The sequence below is a fragment of the Schistocerca serialis genome, chromosome 6 (assembly GCF_023864345.2).
Source record: "Schistocerca serialis cubense isolate TAMUIC-IGC-003099 chromosome 6, iqSchSeri2.2, whole genome shotgun sequence".
NCBI lineage: Eukaryota > Metazoa > Arthropoda > Insecta > Orthoptera > Acrididae > Schistocerca > Schistocerca serialis.
This window is the reverse complement of record NC_064643.1, coordinates 692,953,661-692,969,733: the sequence shown is the minus strand read 5'-3', so window position 1 is coordinate 692,969,733 and position 16,073 is coordinate 692,953,661. Positions and strand designations below refer to the sequence as shown.

The window sequence follows — 16,073 nt, the reverse complement described above, 5'->3', positions numbered from 1 at the left end:
CCCTTTTCGCCTAGCTGAATGTTTGATACCATTCATCATTTTCTTTGGAATTCTATCCTCTGCCATTCCATCTACGTGTTCTAGCCATTGTATTCCCTGTGATTTCAACCTTGTAGTAACTTTTGTAATTCTGCATTATAGCGTATCCTCCAGCCTTCTTCTTCCCTTATTGGACCATACATTTTGCGTAGTATTTTCCGTCCATAATTTCTTGGTGCATTTTTATCATGCTCTGTCAATGTCCATACCTCTGACCCGTATGTAATAACTGGGTGGACTACGGAGTTATATATTATAACTTTTGTTTTTCTTGTAACGAGGCTATTCCTGAAAAGTTGAATATTTGCAAAGTAAGCTCGTTTTCCTCTTTGTATTTTCTCCCGTATTGCCTTTCAAATAGTGTTATCATTTATTAATAGGGCTACGAAGTAGTTAAAAGAGGAACTTCTTTGAAGCATTTCCCATTGATGTTTAGATCTTTAGGGGTTCTTCTAGCCTCAGATTGTGACATTACCACGTATTGTGTTTTGTTTTCATTTAATATGAGGCCGATTTTTTAGGTTTCTGTTTCGATTGGCCGGTATGTTTCTCGCGATGTACTGATAGTTCTTCCTACTATAGCAACGTCGTCAGCGTATGCACATATCTGGCTAGTTTTCATAAATATGGGGCCCATTTGTTGACTTCATTTACTAGACTATGCAGAGCTCTATCGAACAGGGCAGTGGAGAGACTATCACCTAGCTCCACACCTTTATTAAAGTCAAAGTTTTCACTGGTTCTGCTAAGGACATTCACTGTTGCTCTTGTCTCTGTCATTGTCATTCTGGTTAGTCTTATTAGTTTAGTACATAAACAAACTTCTTCCAGTAGTCTGCATAGTTCTTGCCGATCTGTGCTGTCAAAGGCTTGTTGAAGTCGATGATTAGGAAATGCATAATAAGAACAAAATAAAAGAGGCAATTCACATATACGGATAATTAAATAATTAAAGGTCGAATTTGATAAGGATACGACATGCAGTGAGTTATTGATGAAACTATACGTAGAAAAAGTTCATTGTTAGCTCATGTAAATTTCACGATCCCTACAACTGCGAAATGTAAGAGGCTGAAGTAAGATACTAACAAGCATCTTTCTTCAAGTGTATACCATCCTTCCGTGAGTAAAACAAACCTGCCGACCGTCTTTATTTTTTTCAATTTGCATCTATATGTGCTTCTACGTCTATACTCTATAAACCACTGTGGATATCATGGTAGAAATAGCGTCTCACTGTACCAGTTATTATGGTCTTTTCCCGTTATATTCACGTATGGCCCATGGGAGGAATGAGTGTCTGAATGGCTCTGTGCATGCTGTAAAGAGTCTGTTGACCTCAGGATCCGGAGGAGAGCGAAAATCAGAGGGTTGTAGGATATTGCTAGAGTCATCATTTAAAGTCGGTTCTTGAAACTTTATAAGAAGTAGTTCTCGTCTATCGTCAAGAATCTGCGAGTTCAGTTCTTTCTACACCTCCGTGATACTCTCCCACAATTCAAACAAACGTGTGACCATTTGCGCTGCCCTTCTTTGTATATGTTTATTTAGTCCTGTTTGGTATGGGACCCATACACTTGAGCATTATTCTAGGGTGGTTCCCACGAGTGATTTGTAAGCAGTCTCCTTTGTAAACTGACGGCATTTACCCAGTAGTCACCAATAAACCAAACTTTACCACCTGTTTTAAACACGAGAGAGCCAATGTGATTATTCCATTTCATAACCTTACAAAGTGTTTACTGTAGTTTACCGAATTTATAAAACTATCTACTTATTTCAGTTGATTTTTGTACTTTGGTAATCATTGTTGCTGGTACCAAGTTCAATATGGACATCCTCAAAGAGAATGGCATTAGATCTAATATATTTCACTCACAAGTGCGGTTCTGAACTGTCTACTCTACGTAGCTTTCAGAGAAGGCAAGCAGTAATGTTTCACAGGATGTCTGTCACACCAAGCACTACTAAAACTTTAACTATCTCATTTGCCTGTTGAATAACGTGAGTCAACTCCATTGATCACTATAAGATTCAGGAACTTAAATACAAGTGAACCTCGGGTTCCTGCAAAGTTTTAGTTTAAATCATGAGGTGAATCTATTGGTCGGTAGAAGGATTCAATTATAACTTTATGCCCAGGCGTGATACTGAGTCTTGCGTAAACAATCTTGCGTGTAGTTTCATTTTCCGTCTCGGTGGATTTGAGTTTCTTGCGTACTGCGATAATACACCACTTCAATTTCCCAGTAGTCTGTCTTTTGATGTATGTTTAAAATTTCCTCAAAAATCTCACTGCTGTGAACCACAGGCTTTAACTAGTTTTCTGTACCTAGTATTTTGGGAGCTTCACTGCAATTTAGGAGCGCTTCAAACACTGGCCTTTTGTTGTGAATGCTTCGGGGGTTAACCACCAGGATTTTTATAGTCTCGTCTGTGGGGAGTATTTCTTTGTATCTTACAGTGATAAAAAAATGTCTGTGTGAATTCTTATGGGACCAAACTGCTGAGGCCATGGGTCCCTAGTCCTACACACTACTTAAACTAACTTATGCTACGGACAACACTCGCACCCATGCCCGAGGGCGGACTTGAACCTCAGGCGGGTGAGACATCGCAGTCCGTGACATGGCGCCTCAAACCGCACAGCCACGCCTCGCCCCCCTAATCTAAAAACATGTTGTGTGCAGCCTACACATAGTCAACAACGTCGGTAGAGGTCTCTGACGTGAAGTGCACAAATAACACATTTAGTGGAACCTTTCAGTTCTCAACCCAATGGCGCAATTCTAAATAACTAGAGTCCAGCCTGTCCCAGAAACTTCGCAGTTTCTCGTTCAAGCCTACCACTCGACTCAGAAACAGAGTGCCCGATCTCTTCTGGTGGCAAAGCTGCATACTATGAGCCAGGCTAGTATTCTTAGCCTTCTCTGCCAGTAGCCTGAACGATCCAAGTATGACTTCGGAACCCAGGCGATACGCATCGTTTGTTCCACAACTCACCGCAGTCCGCAGTTCATTGCCCCCCGTTCCCTGAATGGCTGCCGGAACAGGCATACACGCTGAGTGCACATGGTGTCCCTTCCCATCCCTTGTTGCTGTTTTTCTAAGTGGTACCATTATTCACTGTATGTTTGAAGTGCCGAAGATTAATAGACCCCTGCCTTTTTGTGTTTACCTCCCCTTGTCAAGGGAAACAGTGCGTTTCCTAACAGGTGAATGGGGACTCAGTTTTGGTTTCAATGGAAGACAGTACCTCGTCCTTGTTCATTACGGGGATGGATGTAACAACCTGAGTTCTCGATTTCCCAAACTGACGCAAAAGTAAAGAAATCAACAAAAATGCCTGAAACGTCCATCATACAGGTCTGCATAAGAAAAGCATGACGTGTAACTCTTTCAGTGACAGTGAAGTCTGATTATTCACCGTGCAATCCCCTTACTTTGGTTAAAATAAGAAAGACACAGGCTATCTGATCACGGCCATGAACTGCGCAAGAAATTAGATTTTGACACCATTTCCTTCTAATAGTTTAATTTGTTAAATTAATGCTTTCTAAACAAGTGGTCTGCATCGCACTTAATCAAAGGAAATGCTCCACTTGGTGCTAAATAAATCAAACGATTCTTAAATGGGAGAAAGTCTGAGTGGCTGGGGTAATTCATTAAGTTCCACAAAGTTCATTTTGGTATCTGTTCTCATTCCTTGCACCTGTGTATGACCTTCCACATGATACATATCAAGTTGACATTTTGTATAGATCACACAAGTGTTGTAAGCAAGCTAGCTACAGAGACAGCAATAGAAGAAATTGTCAGCTTTTGAAAGAAATCTCTACAACAATCGGAATAAAACTGCAATAAACGTACCACCCCAACGTACACTCCTGGAAATGGAAAAAAGAACACATTGACACCGGTGTGTCAGACCCACCATACTTGCTCCGGACACTGCGAGAGGGCTGTACAAGCAATGATCACACGCACGGCACAGCGGACACACCAGGAACCGCGGTGTTGGCCGTCGAATGACGCTAGCTGCGCAGCATTTATGCACCGCCGCCGTCAGTGTCAGCCAGTTTGCCGTGGCATACGGAGCTCCATCGCAGTCTTTAACACTGGTAGCATGCCGCGACAGCGTGGACGTGAACCGTATGTGCAGATGACGGACTTTGAGCGAGGGCGTATAGTGGGCATGCGGGAGGCCGGGTGGACGTACCGCCGAATTGCTCAACACGTGGTGAGGTCTCCACAGTACATCGATGTTGTCGCCAGTGGTCGGCGGAAGGTGCACGTGCCCGTCGACCTGGGACCGGACCGCAGCGACGCACGGATGCACGCCAAGACCGTAGGATCCTACGCAGTGCCGTAGGGGACCGCACCGCCACTTCCCAGCAAATTAGGGACACTGTTGCTCCTGGGGTATCGGCGAGGACCATTCGCAACCGTCTCCATGAAGCTGGGCTACGGTCCCGCACACCGTTAGGCCGTCTTCCGCTCACGCCCCAACATCGTGCAGCCCGCCTCCAGTGGTGTCGCGACAGGCGTGAATGGAGGGACGAATGGAGACGTGTCGTCTTCAGCGATGAGAGTCGCTTTTGCCTTGGTGCCAATGATGGTCGTATGCGTGTTTGGCGCCGTGCAGGTGAGCGCCACAATCAGGACTGCATACGACCGAGGCACACAGGGCCAACACCCGGCATCATGGTGTTGGGAGCGATCTCCTACACTGGCCGTACACCACTGGTGATCGTCGAGGGGACACTGAATAGTGCACGGTACATCCAAACCGTCATCGAACCCATCGTTCTACCATTCCTAGACCGGCAAGGGAACTTGCTGTTCCAACAGGACAATGCACGTCCGCATGTATCCCGTGCCACCCAACGTGCTCTAGAAGGTGTAAGTCAACTACCCTGGCCAGCAAGATCTCCGGATCTGTCCCCCATTGAGCATGTTTGGGACTGGATGAAGCGTCGTCTCACGCGGTCTGCACGTCCAGCACGAACGCTGGTCCAACTGAGGCGCCAGGTGGAAATGGCATGGCAAGCCGTTCCACAGGACTACATCCAGCATCTCTACGATCGTCTCCATGTTAGAATAGCTGCCTGCATTGCTGCGAAAGGTGGATATACACTGTACTAGTGCCGACATTGTGCATGCTTTGTTGCCTGTGTGTATGTGCCTGTGGTTCTGTCAGTGTGATCATGTGATGTATCTGACCCCAGGAATGTGTCAATAAAGTTTCCCCTTCCTGGGACAATGAATTCACGATGTTCTTATTTCAATTTCCAGGAGTGTATTTACGTATTTACACGCATTAACGTCGTATGCCATAGTCTTCTGAGGAAATTCCTCAGTTAAGATGAAACTACTGCATACACAAAACTGAGCAGTGAGAATAATATGTGTTACTCATCAACCGCCTTTACAGTACCTTATGACGTACTGGAAACTGAACGTCCGCAGAATGTAATTTCTTAAGTAGTATTCGTTATAACCAGTCCAAACCAATCTGAGGACAATTATAATGTCCATCGTCTCAAAATTAGAAGGAAAAATGGCATTTGACATTTATTACTAGAGCCGTTGATGGCTCATGAAGCAGTCACAAAAACCTGTGATCATTTGTCCTATACAATAAAATGTCTTGTAGCGTTAAAAGAAAATGTATAGTGAAATCTAAAATCATTTTTTCTGGAACATTCCTACTATTCTTTAGAAGAGTATTTAAATAATTAAATGACATGTTTCGAACGATGAAGAAACAAGTTAATTTGTTCTTGATTTATGTTTGCTTCTAATGTGCGCATTGCCAAAATTAATATCTTAAGATAAACTACATGTAATCTACTTTAGGATTTAGTAATCTGTAAACGGCCAACATAGGACCAATTACAACAATAAATCAAGTATACGTATCATGCAGGCTACCTGATTTCACGGCATTTCGAAATAAATCGTACAAATGATCTACATAATTTGTAGTAACTTACGAACTACTTATTTAACATGAATTTCATTGAAAATCAGAAGGAAGTCGCAGCTGTCTCAGTTCCCTGAAGTATGTCACGACAGCGACCAAGACACTTAGACACTTAGTCATTTGAATGTGTTAATGTACTTTCACAATGAAAACCAATTCCAACAAAAAATCTCACAATATATTCAGGTTTGTCGAACTAGTAACTGTTGTGAGTTTGGAAATTCAGCAACTATTGTCAAGTGTTGCAAAATGTTTGCAACAGTTTCAAAATATTGTATGCACACACACACACACACATTCGGCTTCTTTTTATCAACCCAAAAAACGACCAGTGTTGTCCAGACCAGAAAGTTTTCGTCACAAAGAAAAGTCTAACATCTTCTATTAGAGGAGCTCTGTATTGAAAATAGGCAAGGTTTCAAGAATTTTGTCAGAATAACCTGTGAGCAATTCGAAGAACTCTTGAGGCATGTAGCACCACATATTCAACGGAAAAGCACAAATTTTAGAGCTGCAGTATCACCTGCAGGAAAGCTTGTAAGTCTTCGATTTTTGGCAGCAGGTGACGGTTACAAGAGTTTAATGTACTCTCATAGAATTTCACTGGCCAAGAACAGTGATGCTATTGTGCCTAGAGTGTGCTGGATTATCGTTGTACTCAAGGATTTGTAAAATTATATAGGTACTACACATTCCCAACACAGTGCCACATACCACATATCCAGTTCGTTACGAATTCCCCACTATCTGAAAGCAGTGAACTGAAAGTTTTGTTAACTTCAGATTACCGCAGTAGTCGGCAGGTTCTTCAACCTTTTAGTGAAAAACTAAGTTGCCAGAAACAATTTAAATTTAAATTCACCTGCTCTCAGATACGCTCCATCTTGCCAGCTTCATGGTTTATATCACTGCCTAAAACGTAAAATGAAACTAAATAACGTATTAATGAAATTACTGAATCGGGAGTTTCACACAAAGGTTTCCTAAGTTCAGTTTCTACAGCGTAACTTTGTCTCGAAACCTGGCTGAAAATCCAAATAGATTCTGGTCGTATGTGAAGTATGCTAGTTGCATACTTCTATGTGCGATAGCAATAGAGATACTATGGAAGACAGCGCTGCTAAAGCAGAGCTACTAAACACAGTCTATGTAAATGCTTTCATAAAAGTAAACGAAGTAAATATTCTAGAATTCGAATCAAGAACAGTTGCCGACATGAGTAACGCAGAAATAGATATCCTCGGTGTAGTGAACCAACTTAACTCACTTAATAAAAGCAAGTCTTCTGGTCCGGACTGTATGCCAATTAGGTCCCTTTCAGTGTATGCTGATGGAATAGCTCCGTTCTTAAAATGATATAAAACCGATCACTCGACGAAAGGTCCATACCCAAAGACGGGAACGTTGGATAGGTTACTCCAATATTCAAGAAAGGTAGCAGGAGTAAACCTCTAAATTACAGGCCCATATCATTAACGTCGAAATGCAGCAGTGTTTTGGAACATAAATTGTATTCGAGCATTATAAATTACGTCGGAGAAAACGGTCTATTGACAGACAGTCAATGTGTATTTAAAAATCATCGTTCTTGTGAAAAACAACTAGTTCTTTACTCGCATGAAGTGTTGAGTGCCACTGACAAGGGATTTCAGATTGATTCCGTATTTCTGGATTTCTGGAAGGCGTCTTAACACTGTGCCACAGAAGCGGCTTGTAGCAAAATTGCGTGCTTATGGAATATCGTCTCAGTTATGTGACTTGGCTTAGGATTTCTTGTCAGAGAGGTCACAGTTCCGTAGTAACTGACGGAAAGTCATCGAGTAAAACAGAAGTGATTTCTGGCGTTCCGAAGGTAGTGTTATAGCGCCTTTGCTATATATAACGATTAGGGAGACAATCTGAGCAGCCGGTTAGTTTGTTTGCAGATGACCCTGTCGTTTATCGACTAATAAAGTCATCAGAAGATCAAAACAAACTGCAAAACGATTTAGAAAAGATATATGAATGGTGCGATAATTGGCAATTGACTGTAAATAACGAAAAGAGTGAGATAATCCGCATGAGTGCTAAAAGGAACCCGTTACACTTCGGTTACACGATAAATCAGTCACATGTAAAGGCCGTAAATTCAACTAATTACGTAGGAATTACAATTACGAACAACTTAAATTGGAAGGAACACGTAGAAAATGTTGTCGGGAAGTCTAACTAAAGACTGCGTTTCACTGGCAGGACACTTAGAAAATGTAACAGACCTACTAAGGAGACTGCCACAGTACGCTTGTTCGTCCTCTTTTAGAATACTGCTGCGCCGTGTGGGATCCTCAAGAGATAGTATTGACAGAGTACATCGAAAAAGTTCAAAGAAGGGCAGCACGTTTTGTATTATTGCGAAATAGGAGAGAGAGTGTCACTGAAATGATGCTGGATTTGGGCTGGACATCATTAAAACAAATGCATTTTTCGTTTCGACGTAATATTCTCACGAAATTCATATCACCAACTTTCTCTTCCGAATGTGAAAATATTTTGTTGACGCCGATCTACATAGGGAGAAATGTTCACCATGGTGAAATAAGAGATTTCAGAGGTCGTACGGGAAATTATATGTGTTCGTTCTTTCTGCACGCTATACGAGATTGGAATAATAGAGGGTTGTGAAGGTTGTTTGATAAACTCTCTGCCAGGCACTTAAATGTGAATTGCTGAGTATCCATGCAGATGTAGATGTACTAACTGGTTATTTGTGTGGACTACTAGGGCGTTCCATAGCATAAACAAAAGAAACAAAGGAGACGACACGGCATTGCGCATGCGCCACTGTTTTTGCTCACTCACCATAGCCTAAAAACTCGAGACAAAGCTCCCCTCAGCAGGTTTTTCAAACTCGCAATTTCAAAGGACTGTTGACAACTAAGCCAAACTTGGAGCTGAAATCATTAGCCGTGTTTGTTGGAGTTGGTTTCCGGTGCGAAGGTACCCTGTAGATGGCGCAGGCGTAGACTCACCGAGGCAGCTGTATCCGTTGCGGTGCAGCTCGTAGCCAGGCCTGCAGTCGCACTCAAACATGCCGTCGTGCAGTTCGTAGCACAGCTGCTCGCACGGGCTGCCGCGGCCGCAACGACCTGCAAACACACAGGAGAGCGGCGCGTCAGCGTCTCTGGGGCGTGGTGCGGCGCGGCCAGGAGGCGTGCACAGCGGGTATGCGTCACACGGTGTAGGAATTACTCCATTTCATGTCGTAGAAGTTATTTCGTTATTCTCTGCTATTGCTAAAAAAATACGATCAGTAGCAAGGCAGTTGTAAAAACCTGTACAAAGCAAGCAGTGAGATGATAGAGCGCTGAGGGCACATATGCCATCTAACGGCAGCGGGGTAAACTGAGGCAGCTCGCCGGTGAAAGGTGGTGCCACTAGCCTGCGAAATACGCAACCAGTAATTTGTAACTGTGTTTTAAATGTAAATAATGTTTTTGGAATTAACCTCTATATATTGTTAAGTAGATCTTAGCATTAAATTATTATGAACCTTTATAATCAAAGCTGTAACGAGTCTTGGCTATAGGCTTAAGTTAAAATCTAGAGGGACTCCGCCGCGGAAGGATAAGCCGGGAGAAACGTTGTGACAGAAAGCTCCAGAGCAGTTTACTTTGTGGTGAGATGCAAACGTACAGGATGGTGTGGTGATTAAATTGAGCACAATCACTCTTGAACGGCCTCGGATGGACGGGAAATTATTGCTACACATAATGAGTATTAAGTAGGTATCTGTCAACCAATCAGAAGTGGCAGTGTCATTACGATAGCCAGTGGGAAGTCGTTTACTGTGAAGGAGGCTGACAGCACGTTGCAGCATTACTCGCTGTACTGGCCAAATATTATGATGGGAATTTTGACTTGGAAGTGTAAGTAGACTGTTTAGGGTTTTTTTGTTGGTTACGCCACGTAGCGCTCTGTATGGAAATCACTGACTGTGCTGTGTGCAGTCTGTTCCAGGTTGGCATTGTTAGAATATTCGCTACTGTAGTGTTCGGCAGTAGGGACGTGAACAGCGCGTAGCGTTGCCCAGTTGGAGGTGAGCCGCCAGCAGTGGCGGATGTGGAGAGAGATACGCCAGAGTTTTGAGCGGACGATCTGGACTTGTGTCCGTAGGAAAAAGGAAATGTGTTTAATTGAATGTCACAAAATTATGACTTTTGAACGCTGTTAAGGTAAATACATTGTTTATTCTCCATCAAAATCTTTCATTTGCTAACTATGCCTATCAGTAGTTAGTGCCTTCAGTAGTTAGAAACTTTTATTTATCTGGCAGTATTGGCGCTCGCTGTATTGCAGTAGTTCGAGTAACGAAGATTTTTGTGAGGTAAGTGATTCATGAAGAGTATAGGTTATTGTTAGTCAGGGCCATTCTTTTGTAGGGATTATTGAAAGTCAGACTGCGTTGCGCTATAAATATTGTGTGTCAGTTTAGTGATGATCAGAATAAGTAAAGAGAGAAATGTCTGTGTACGTTCAGTTTTGCTCAGCTGTTTGAAAGTCAAATAACGTAAGAGGTTTATCAAGACAGTTCAAAATGGTTCAAATGGCTCTGAGCACTATGGGACTTAACATCTGAGGTCATCAGCCCCCTAGAACTTTGAACTACTTAAACCTAAATAACCTAAGGACATCACACACATCCATGCCCGAGTAGGGATTCGAACCTGCGACCGTAGCAGTCGCGCTACCAAGACAGTCATTCATAATTTTTCTAATGGGACGTTTCAAAAGGCACTATGTAAAAGCTGCTAAACTACCCATCGGTAGCCAAATCTCGTCAGAGGCTGCAGTACGTTGCTCAGCACCACAAAAGGACTGAAGTATTTATTTCTGTGGTGAAGTTGTGTATTCTATTTTTCACAGTAACAGACATATTGTAGAAGTCATGATTCTTCGTCCTCTTGTACAAGCTAGTACAAGATAAGTGTTTAAAAGCAACAAGCTTTATCACAGTGTTGTCATTTCAGTAGGGTGTCCTTTTCACTTATTGTGATATTTAATCAGCTACATTTTCAGATCATAAGCTGGATTACATACATCTACACAAAGTGATTAAAATTATTATTTCCATATTAAGCAAAGCATCAGATAGAGCTCAAAGTACCAGCTACATTATTACATTGACAACCATAATACAAGCAGCTGCAGAAGAGGCAAAAAAAAAATTGTTCACATTTGTACTACCACAAAAAATATTATTACTATGGTGTTCAGACCATACGATTTCACTGATTCATGGCATGAGGCACACTAAAGTTGTGTTTCAACAAAAGTGCAGCAAAGCGTTTTTGTTACATTGCATTGAAGTACTATCAGTTCTAAATCTATTTACGTTAATAATTATCAGGAAACATCAGTGTTAAAAATTAATTTCCTGGCAGTGGTCAATTCTGTATAAAGATAATGTTAAAGAATGATGTTTGTTAGTTGCAAAAACTACAAATAACACCACCACAGTAGCTACGCATATTCATTGCTTAGCAGGATCTTTTCACTCAACATTTCAGTATTATTTTACATAAAAGTGTCTCAAGTTTAAAATACATTTATTCTGTGCTGATGAAAGTGTATTTTCCTGCGGCAGTGAAATTAATACATGTGTATTATCCATATTGTCCATATGCAGTGTATGTCGCTATTTCAGAGTAGTTGTGTGCTCTCCTACTCCTTTCTACTTGTCAAGTTACTGGATTGGTTCCAATTATTAAAAATGAAAGATTGTGTGGTAAGAGCATAGCTCTGCAGTGCCTAGAGCGATTAGTGAAATGAACCCTCAGGTCTTACTGCACCCGAGTGTCCGCCCATTATAACTACGAGTCCGATCGCCAACCACGGTCATTTATAGGCGAAAACCGGTCCATAAAAGGGTAGAACTGGATGGGGCATCGCAAGCGCCACTTGAAAAAACAGGTGCCGGCCGGAGTGGCCGTGCGGTTCTAGGCGCTACAGTCTGGAGCCTAGCAACCACTACGGTCGCAGGTTCGAATCCTGCCTCGGGCATGGATGTGTGTGATGTCCTTAGGTTAGTTAGGTTTAATTAGTTCTAAGTTCTAGGCGACTGATGACCTCAGAGGTTAAATCGCATAGTGCTCAGAGCCATTGTGAAAAAAACAGGTGGAACTGCAGAGTAGCGCCATATAGTGATACATCACAAGACCCGGTTGGCACAGTTACTTCGAACATTAAAAAAATAAATAAAAACAATAAGCTCGCTGACTGTAATCTAAAAATCGATAATAGCCAAGAACTGATGGAGTTGCGTACATTCTGATAAGTGCTATGTGAACAGTTTTGATGGTTCCAGCGCTGCTCTCAGCTGCTATCTTGCTATGCTTCCAGGCCTGCGACAACCGCTCATATGCAGTACTGCAGGTTCTTCGCCTCTATACTTTAGTTCTGATTGCCGCAGTGCTCCGGTTGTTCAGTGCATACTTCAGCTGCAGCCCTTCAGGAGACAATAAGTGAGTTCAAAGGTGAGGGGTGATGTGGTATTGCCCAGAGATCGCGGTGCCACGCAACACACGCCGATGCCACAGGCGTTAGAGTGTTCTCGCTGCAATCCGCAAAGAAGAATGGAAGATACTCCCGAAAACCACGCCTCCCCTCCCAGCACATCAGTGCTCTCGCCGCGGAGGTCAGTATAGAGCCGAACACGGAAGCGCTCTGCCATAGTTTCTGGCCTCGACTCAAGCAATCGACAACACTGATCACAACACGAATCGTTCACAGTTTCAGATGGCGTTGTAATTTCGTACATGTGGAACAGTTTGTTAATTAATGCACAAACAGCAAGTGATACTTTAATAGTTACTGTCAGCTGTAAATTATCATGCTTTCCTGTGGCAAAGAACTGAGATAGGTTAGGTAAATCTTTTTATCATTAATAAAGTTAACTAATATTTCATGTGTGCTAGTCCCTATGTGCCACATCACCAATCAATCAAAGGAACCACAGTTAAGGTGGTACAGCTGTAGTCTCGTCTGGTCATAACAAATGGTAACAGTAAATAGCTCACAATACGCCCACAGGTGGTACAGCACTACAGTGCTCAAGCCAGCTGTGTGTAGGACAGTTTTATCTACATACACAGGGTGGAGAAAGACAGTCTGATAATGTCGGGCCACAGGAGGGGACGTAAGATCGAGCAAGATTTTGCGAACTCCCATACATCAGAAGTGGATGGCTGTGGGACTGTGGACATAAAACAACAGCCATTCGGCAACAAGCATGTTGGAGTGTGTGAGTTAAACTTGTCCCAGCTAACATCCGTCGTGCTAAAGCGCAGTTATTAGTTAAATTAGTTTCAGCAGAAACGTCAAATCCAGGCTAACATTAAATTCCTATCCTTGGCTGGTTTCATATCATGCAAATTTCTTACGATGTTCAGTGTATAAAACGTGACATTTAAATGAGCTATAATAATAGTACTCTAATACCATTATTTTCTTAATCTAGTAATGTGTGTACTGGAAAGAGCACTGTAGGAGCAGTAGCTGTTGAATCCAGAATGTCTCTCCAGTGATATCAGAGGGTGGAATCAAGAATCTAGTGCCAGCTGCTTCAGCAGTGACCCTTGCGACATGCTGAATTAGGCACTGAATACCACATTGCAGAAAAGTACTCAATAGATGATGTGTATGTATGACAGCTTTGACGGCCTTGAAAAAAACAGAAAGCAGCGAAAGGTCAGCTCTACAGAACACCATAATAACACAGAAAATACGTACTCGATTTCTACTTTCGCTCTTGATTTGAAATGTCAGTTTGCAAGGTGCTAGCACTCTGCCCTCTCTTGACACTCCACTGGGAAAGTAAAGTGGAAGATCTTGGCAGCTGTCCGCAGCTCGTGGTCTCGCGGTGGCGTTCCCGCTTCCCGAGCATGGGGTCCTGGGTTCGATTCCCGGCGGGGTCAGGGATTTTCTCTGCCTCGTGATGACTGGGTGTTGTGTGCTGTCCTTAGGTTAGTTTGGTTTAAGTAGTTCTAAGTTCTAGGGGACTGATGACCATAGATGTTAAGTCCCATAGTGCTCAGAGCCATTTGAACCATTTTTTCCTTGGCAGCTCACTGGGGAGCGAGCGAGATGCAAGTAGCTGACCCACAGGAGTTGGTGAGACAGCTGTCTGCTCAGGTTCACCATGGAGCAGATAACAGGTGACTCTGAGGTTAACCAGTCTCTGTGCTCAAGTGTCACACATTGATTCACCATGCAGTGCTCTTGGCTTGGTCATTGATTCAGAACGCAGTCTGACCTGATTATGTCTTGATTCAGCACTTTCATTTAATTTCAGCTCAGTGTGGATATTCTTAACTATGATCATAACAGTATGTATATTACATTATTAAATTTTTCATATATGTGTAGAGTACAGAACACACTGTGTGTACATTTGTTGTGATAAGTTTTTAGTGTTTTAAGAATGTGTGTTAGTGGAAAATATTTTATGTTTGATTGCATGGCCCATCTTCTGCGCCAGCTGTTTTAGTCAATTACTATTCGTTTTCCACCTTAATTTTACTGCTATTAAAGATGTAAAAAAAAACTTCAGACATGACTCACTTTTTTACAAATTATATTCTGTGGCCATTCTGTCACACACACACACACACACACACACACACACATACACAAACACAAAAACCGATACATACACGAATGCAGGAGAAACGCTCACAAACTACACAGAAAACAAGTGAATAAACATAAACATTGTGCTGATTACTGAATACGTAGAACTACACTTCTTATCCTGTTGTAGTGTTTTACAAAGTGACGTGAGGTGGAAATAGCGCCAATGGAGCTCAAGAACAAGTGGCTTTAAAAATGGCGGGAAATTAACCGAGAGTGAATGTGAACCCAAGTTTCTTTTGACCTGTGCGTCCGCTGACAGCGACGATAAGTCAGTGGTTTGCAGAGTATGTAAAGAAGACGTAAAAACAAACTGTGTGCCAGTGTCATAAGGAAATACAGTTTTTAATCTATAACGACTAAAATTTTCAGATGTATTATCTATCCATATTTCAAGAACGACCATAGAAGATGCTTTGTAAATAAAATCGAAACGCGTGTGGTGTAAAAGTATTATTTAACTGCAGTAATCTGAACATGGCAAACCAAAAATAATTAAGTATTTCAATTTTGCCATGTAACGTAGTCTCAGCGTTGCAGGAGGCATGTCAACTTCATCACCTTTGGCTAGAAGAGCTTGATGCGATGCTTGGAATCATTTTACCAAACTGGGTAAAAAAAGGAACTGACGCCATTGCCATCAGATAACTTCCTCTTCCCCCGGTTCCTCATCAGACCTGAACAGAACTAAAAGTATCCAGTAGTACGTACGAAACGCAGTCAACTAATGGTACTTCCGGAGAAAGTGGCGAAATGCTCTCACAAATCATCCTCACCGATGTCTGCTTCCAATTCTGACAACGCTCTCCTTCCATAAAATAAAAGTAAGTCTCATTCTGTATCCATCCTGCAAAGAGTCATTTGGTTCACGACGAGATCCTGATTTCTCTTTTGTGATACCCTCAAGCCATCTGATTTTCGTTTGTGACTTCCATAAGTAAATCTCTCAGTTTTGTAAAACCGATTGCATTAATTAAAATTACACCATTAATTACACAACATTTAAAAAATGATGATTAAACTATAATTGCAATTTCGGGAACGTTATTAATCTTTCTAATACCCAAAAATACGATAAAGTTAAATACACAATGAGGTTATCCGGCCGCGGTGGCCAAGCTGTTCTAGGTGCTTCAGTCCTGAACTGCGCAACCGCTACGTTCGCAGATTCGAATCCTGCCTCGGGCATGGATGTGTGTACTGTCCTTAGGTTAGTTGGGTTTAAGTAGTTCTAAGTTCTAGGGGACTGATGACCTCCGATGGTAAGTCCCATGGGGCTCAGAGCCATTTGAACCACAATGAGGTGACAAAAGTCATGGGATAACGTTATGCACATATACAGATGGCGGTGGTATCACCTACACAAGGCACAAAAGGGCAG

General features: G+C 42.3%; 1 protein-coding gene across 1 annotated transcript in view; it reads right to left on the bottom strand.

The window, feature by feature from the left end:
- Positions 1-16,073, bottom strand: part of LOC126485035 (pikachurin-like) — a 779,910-nt gene that overhangs the window by 607,053 nt on the left and 156,784 nt on the right. The window contains exons 3-4 of the mRNA XM_050108640.1: positions 9,337-9,443; positions 9,034-9,150 (exon numbers count right to left, since the gene is read on the bottom strand). Of these exons, the coding sequence (XP_049964597.1) occupies positions 9,034-9,150; positions 9,337-9,443 (224 nt within the window). The remainder of the gene's footprint in view (positions 1-9,033; positions 9,151-9,336; positions 9,444-16,073) is intronic.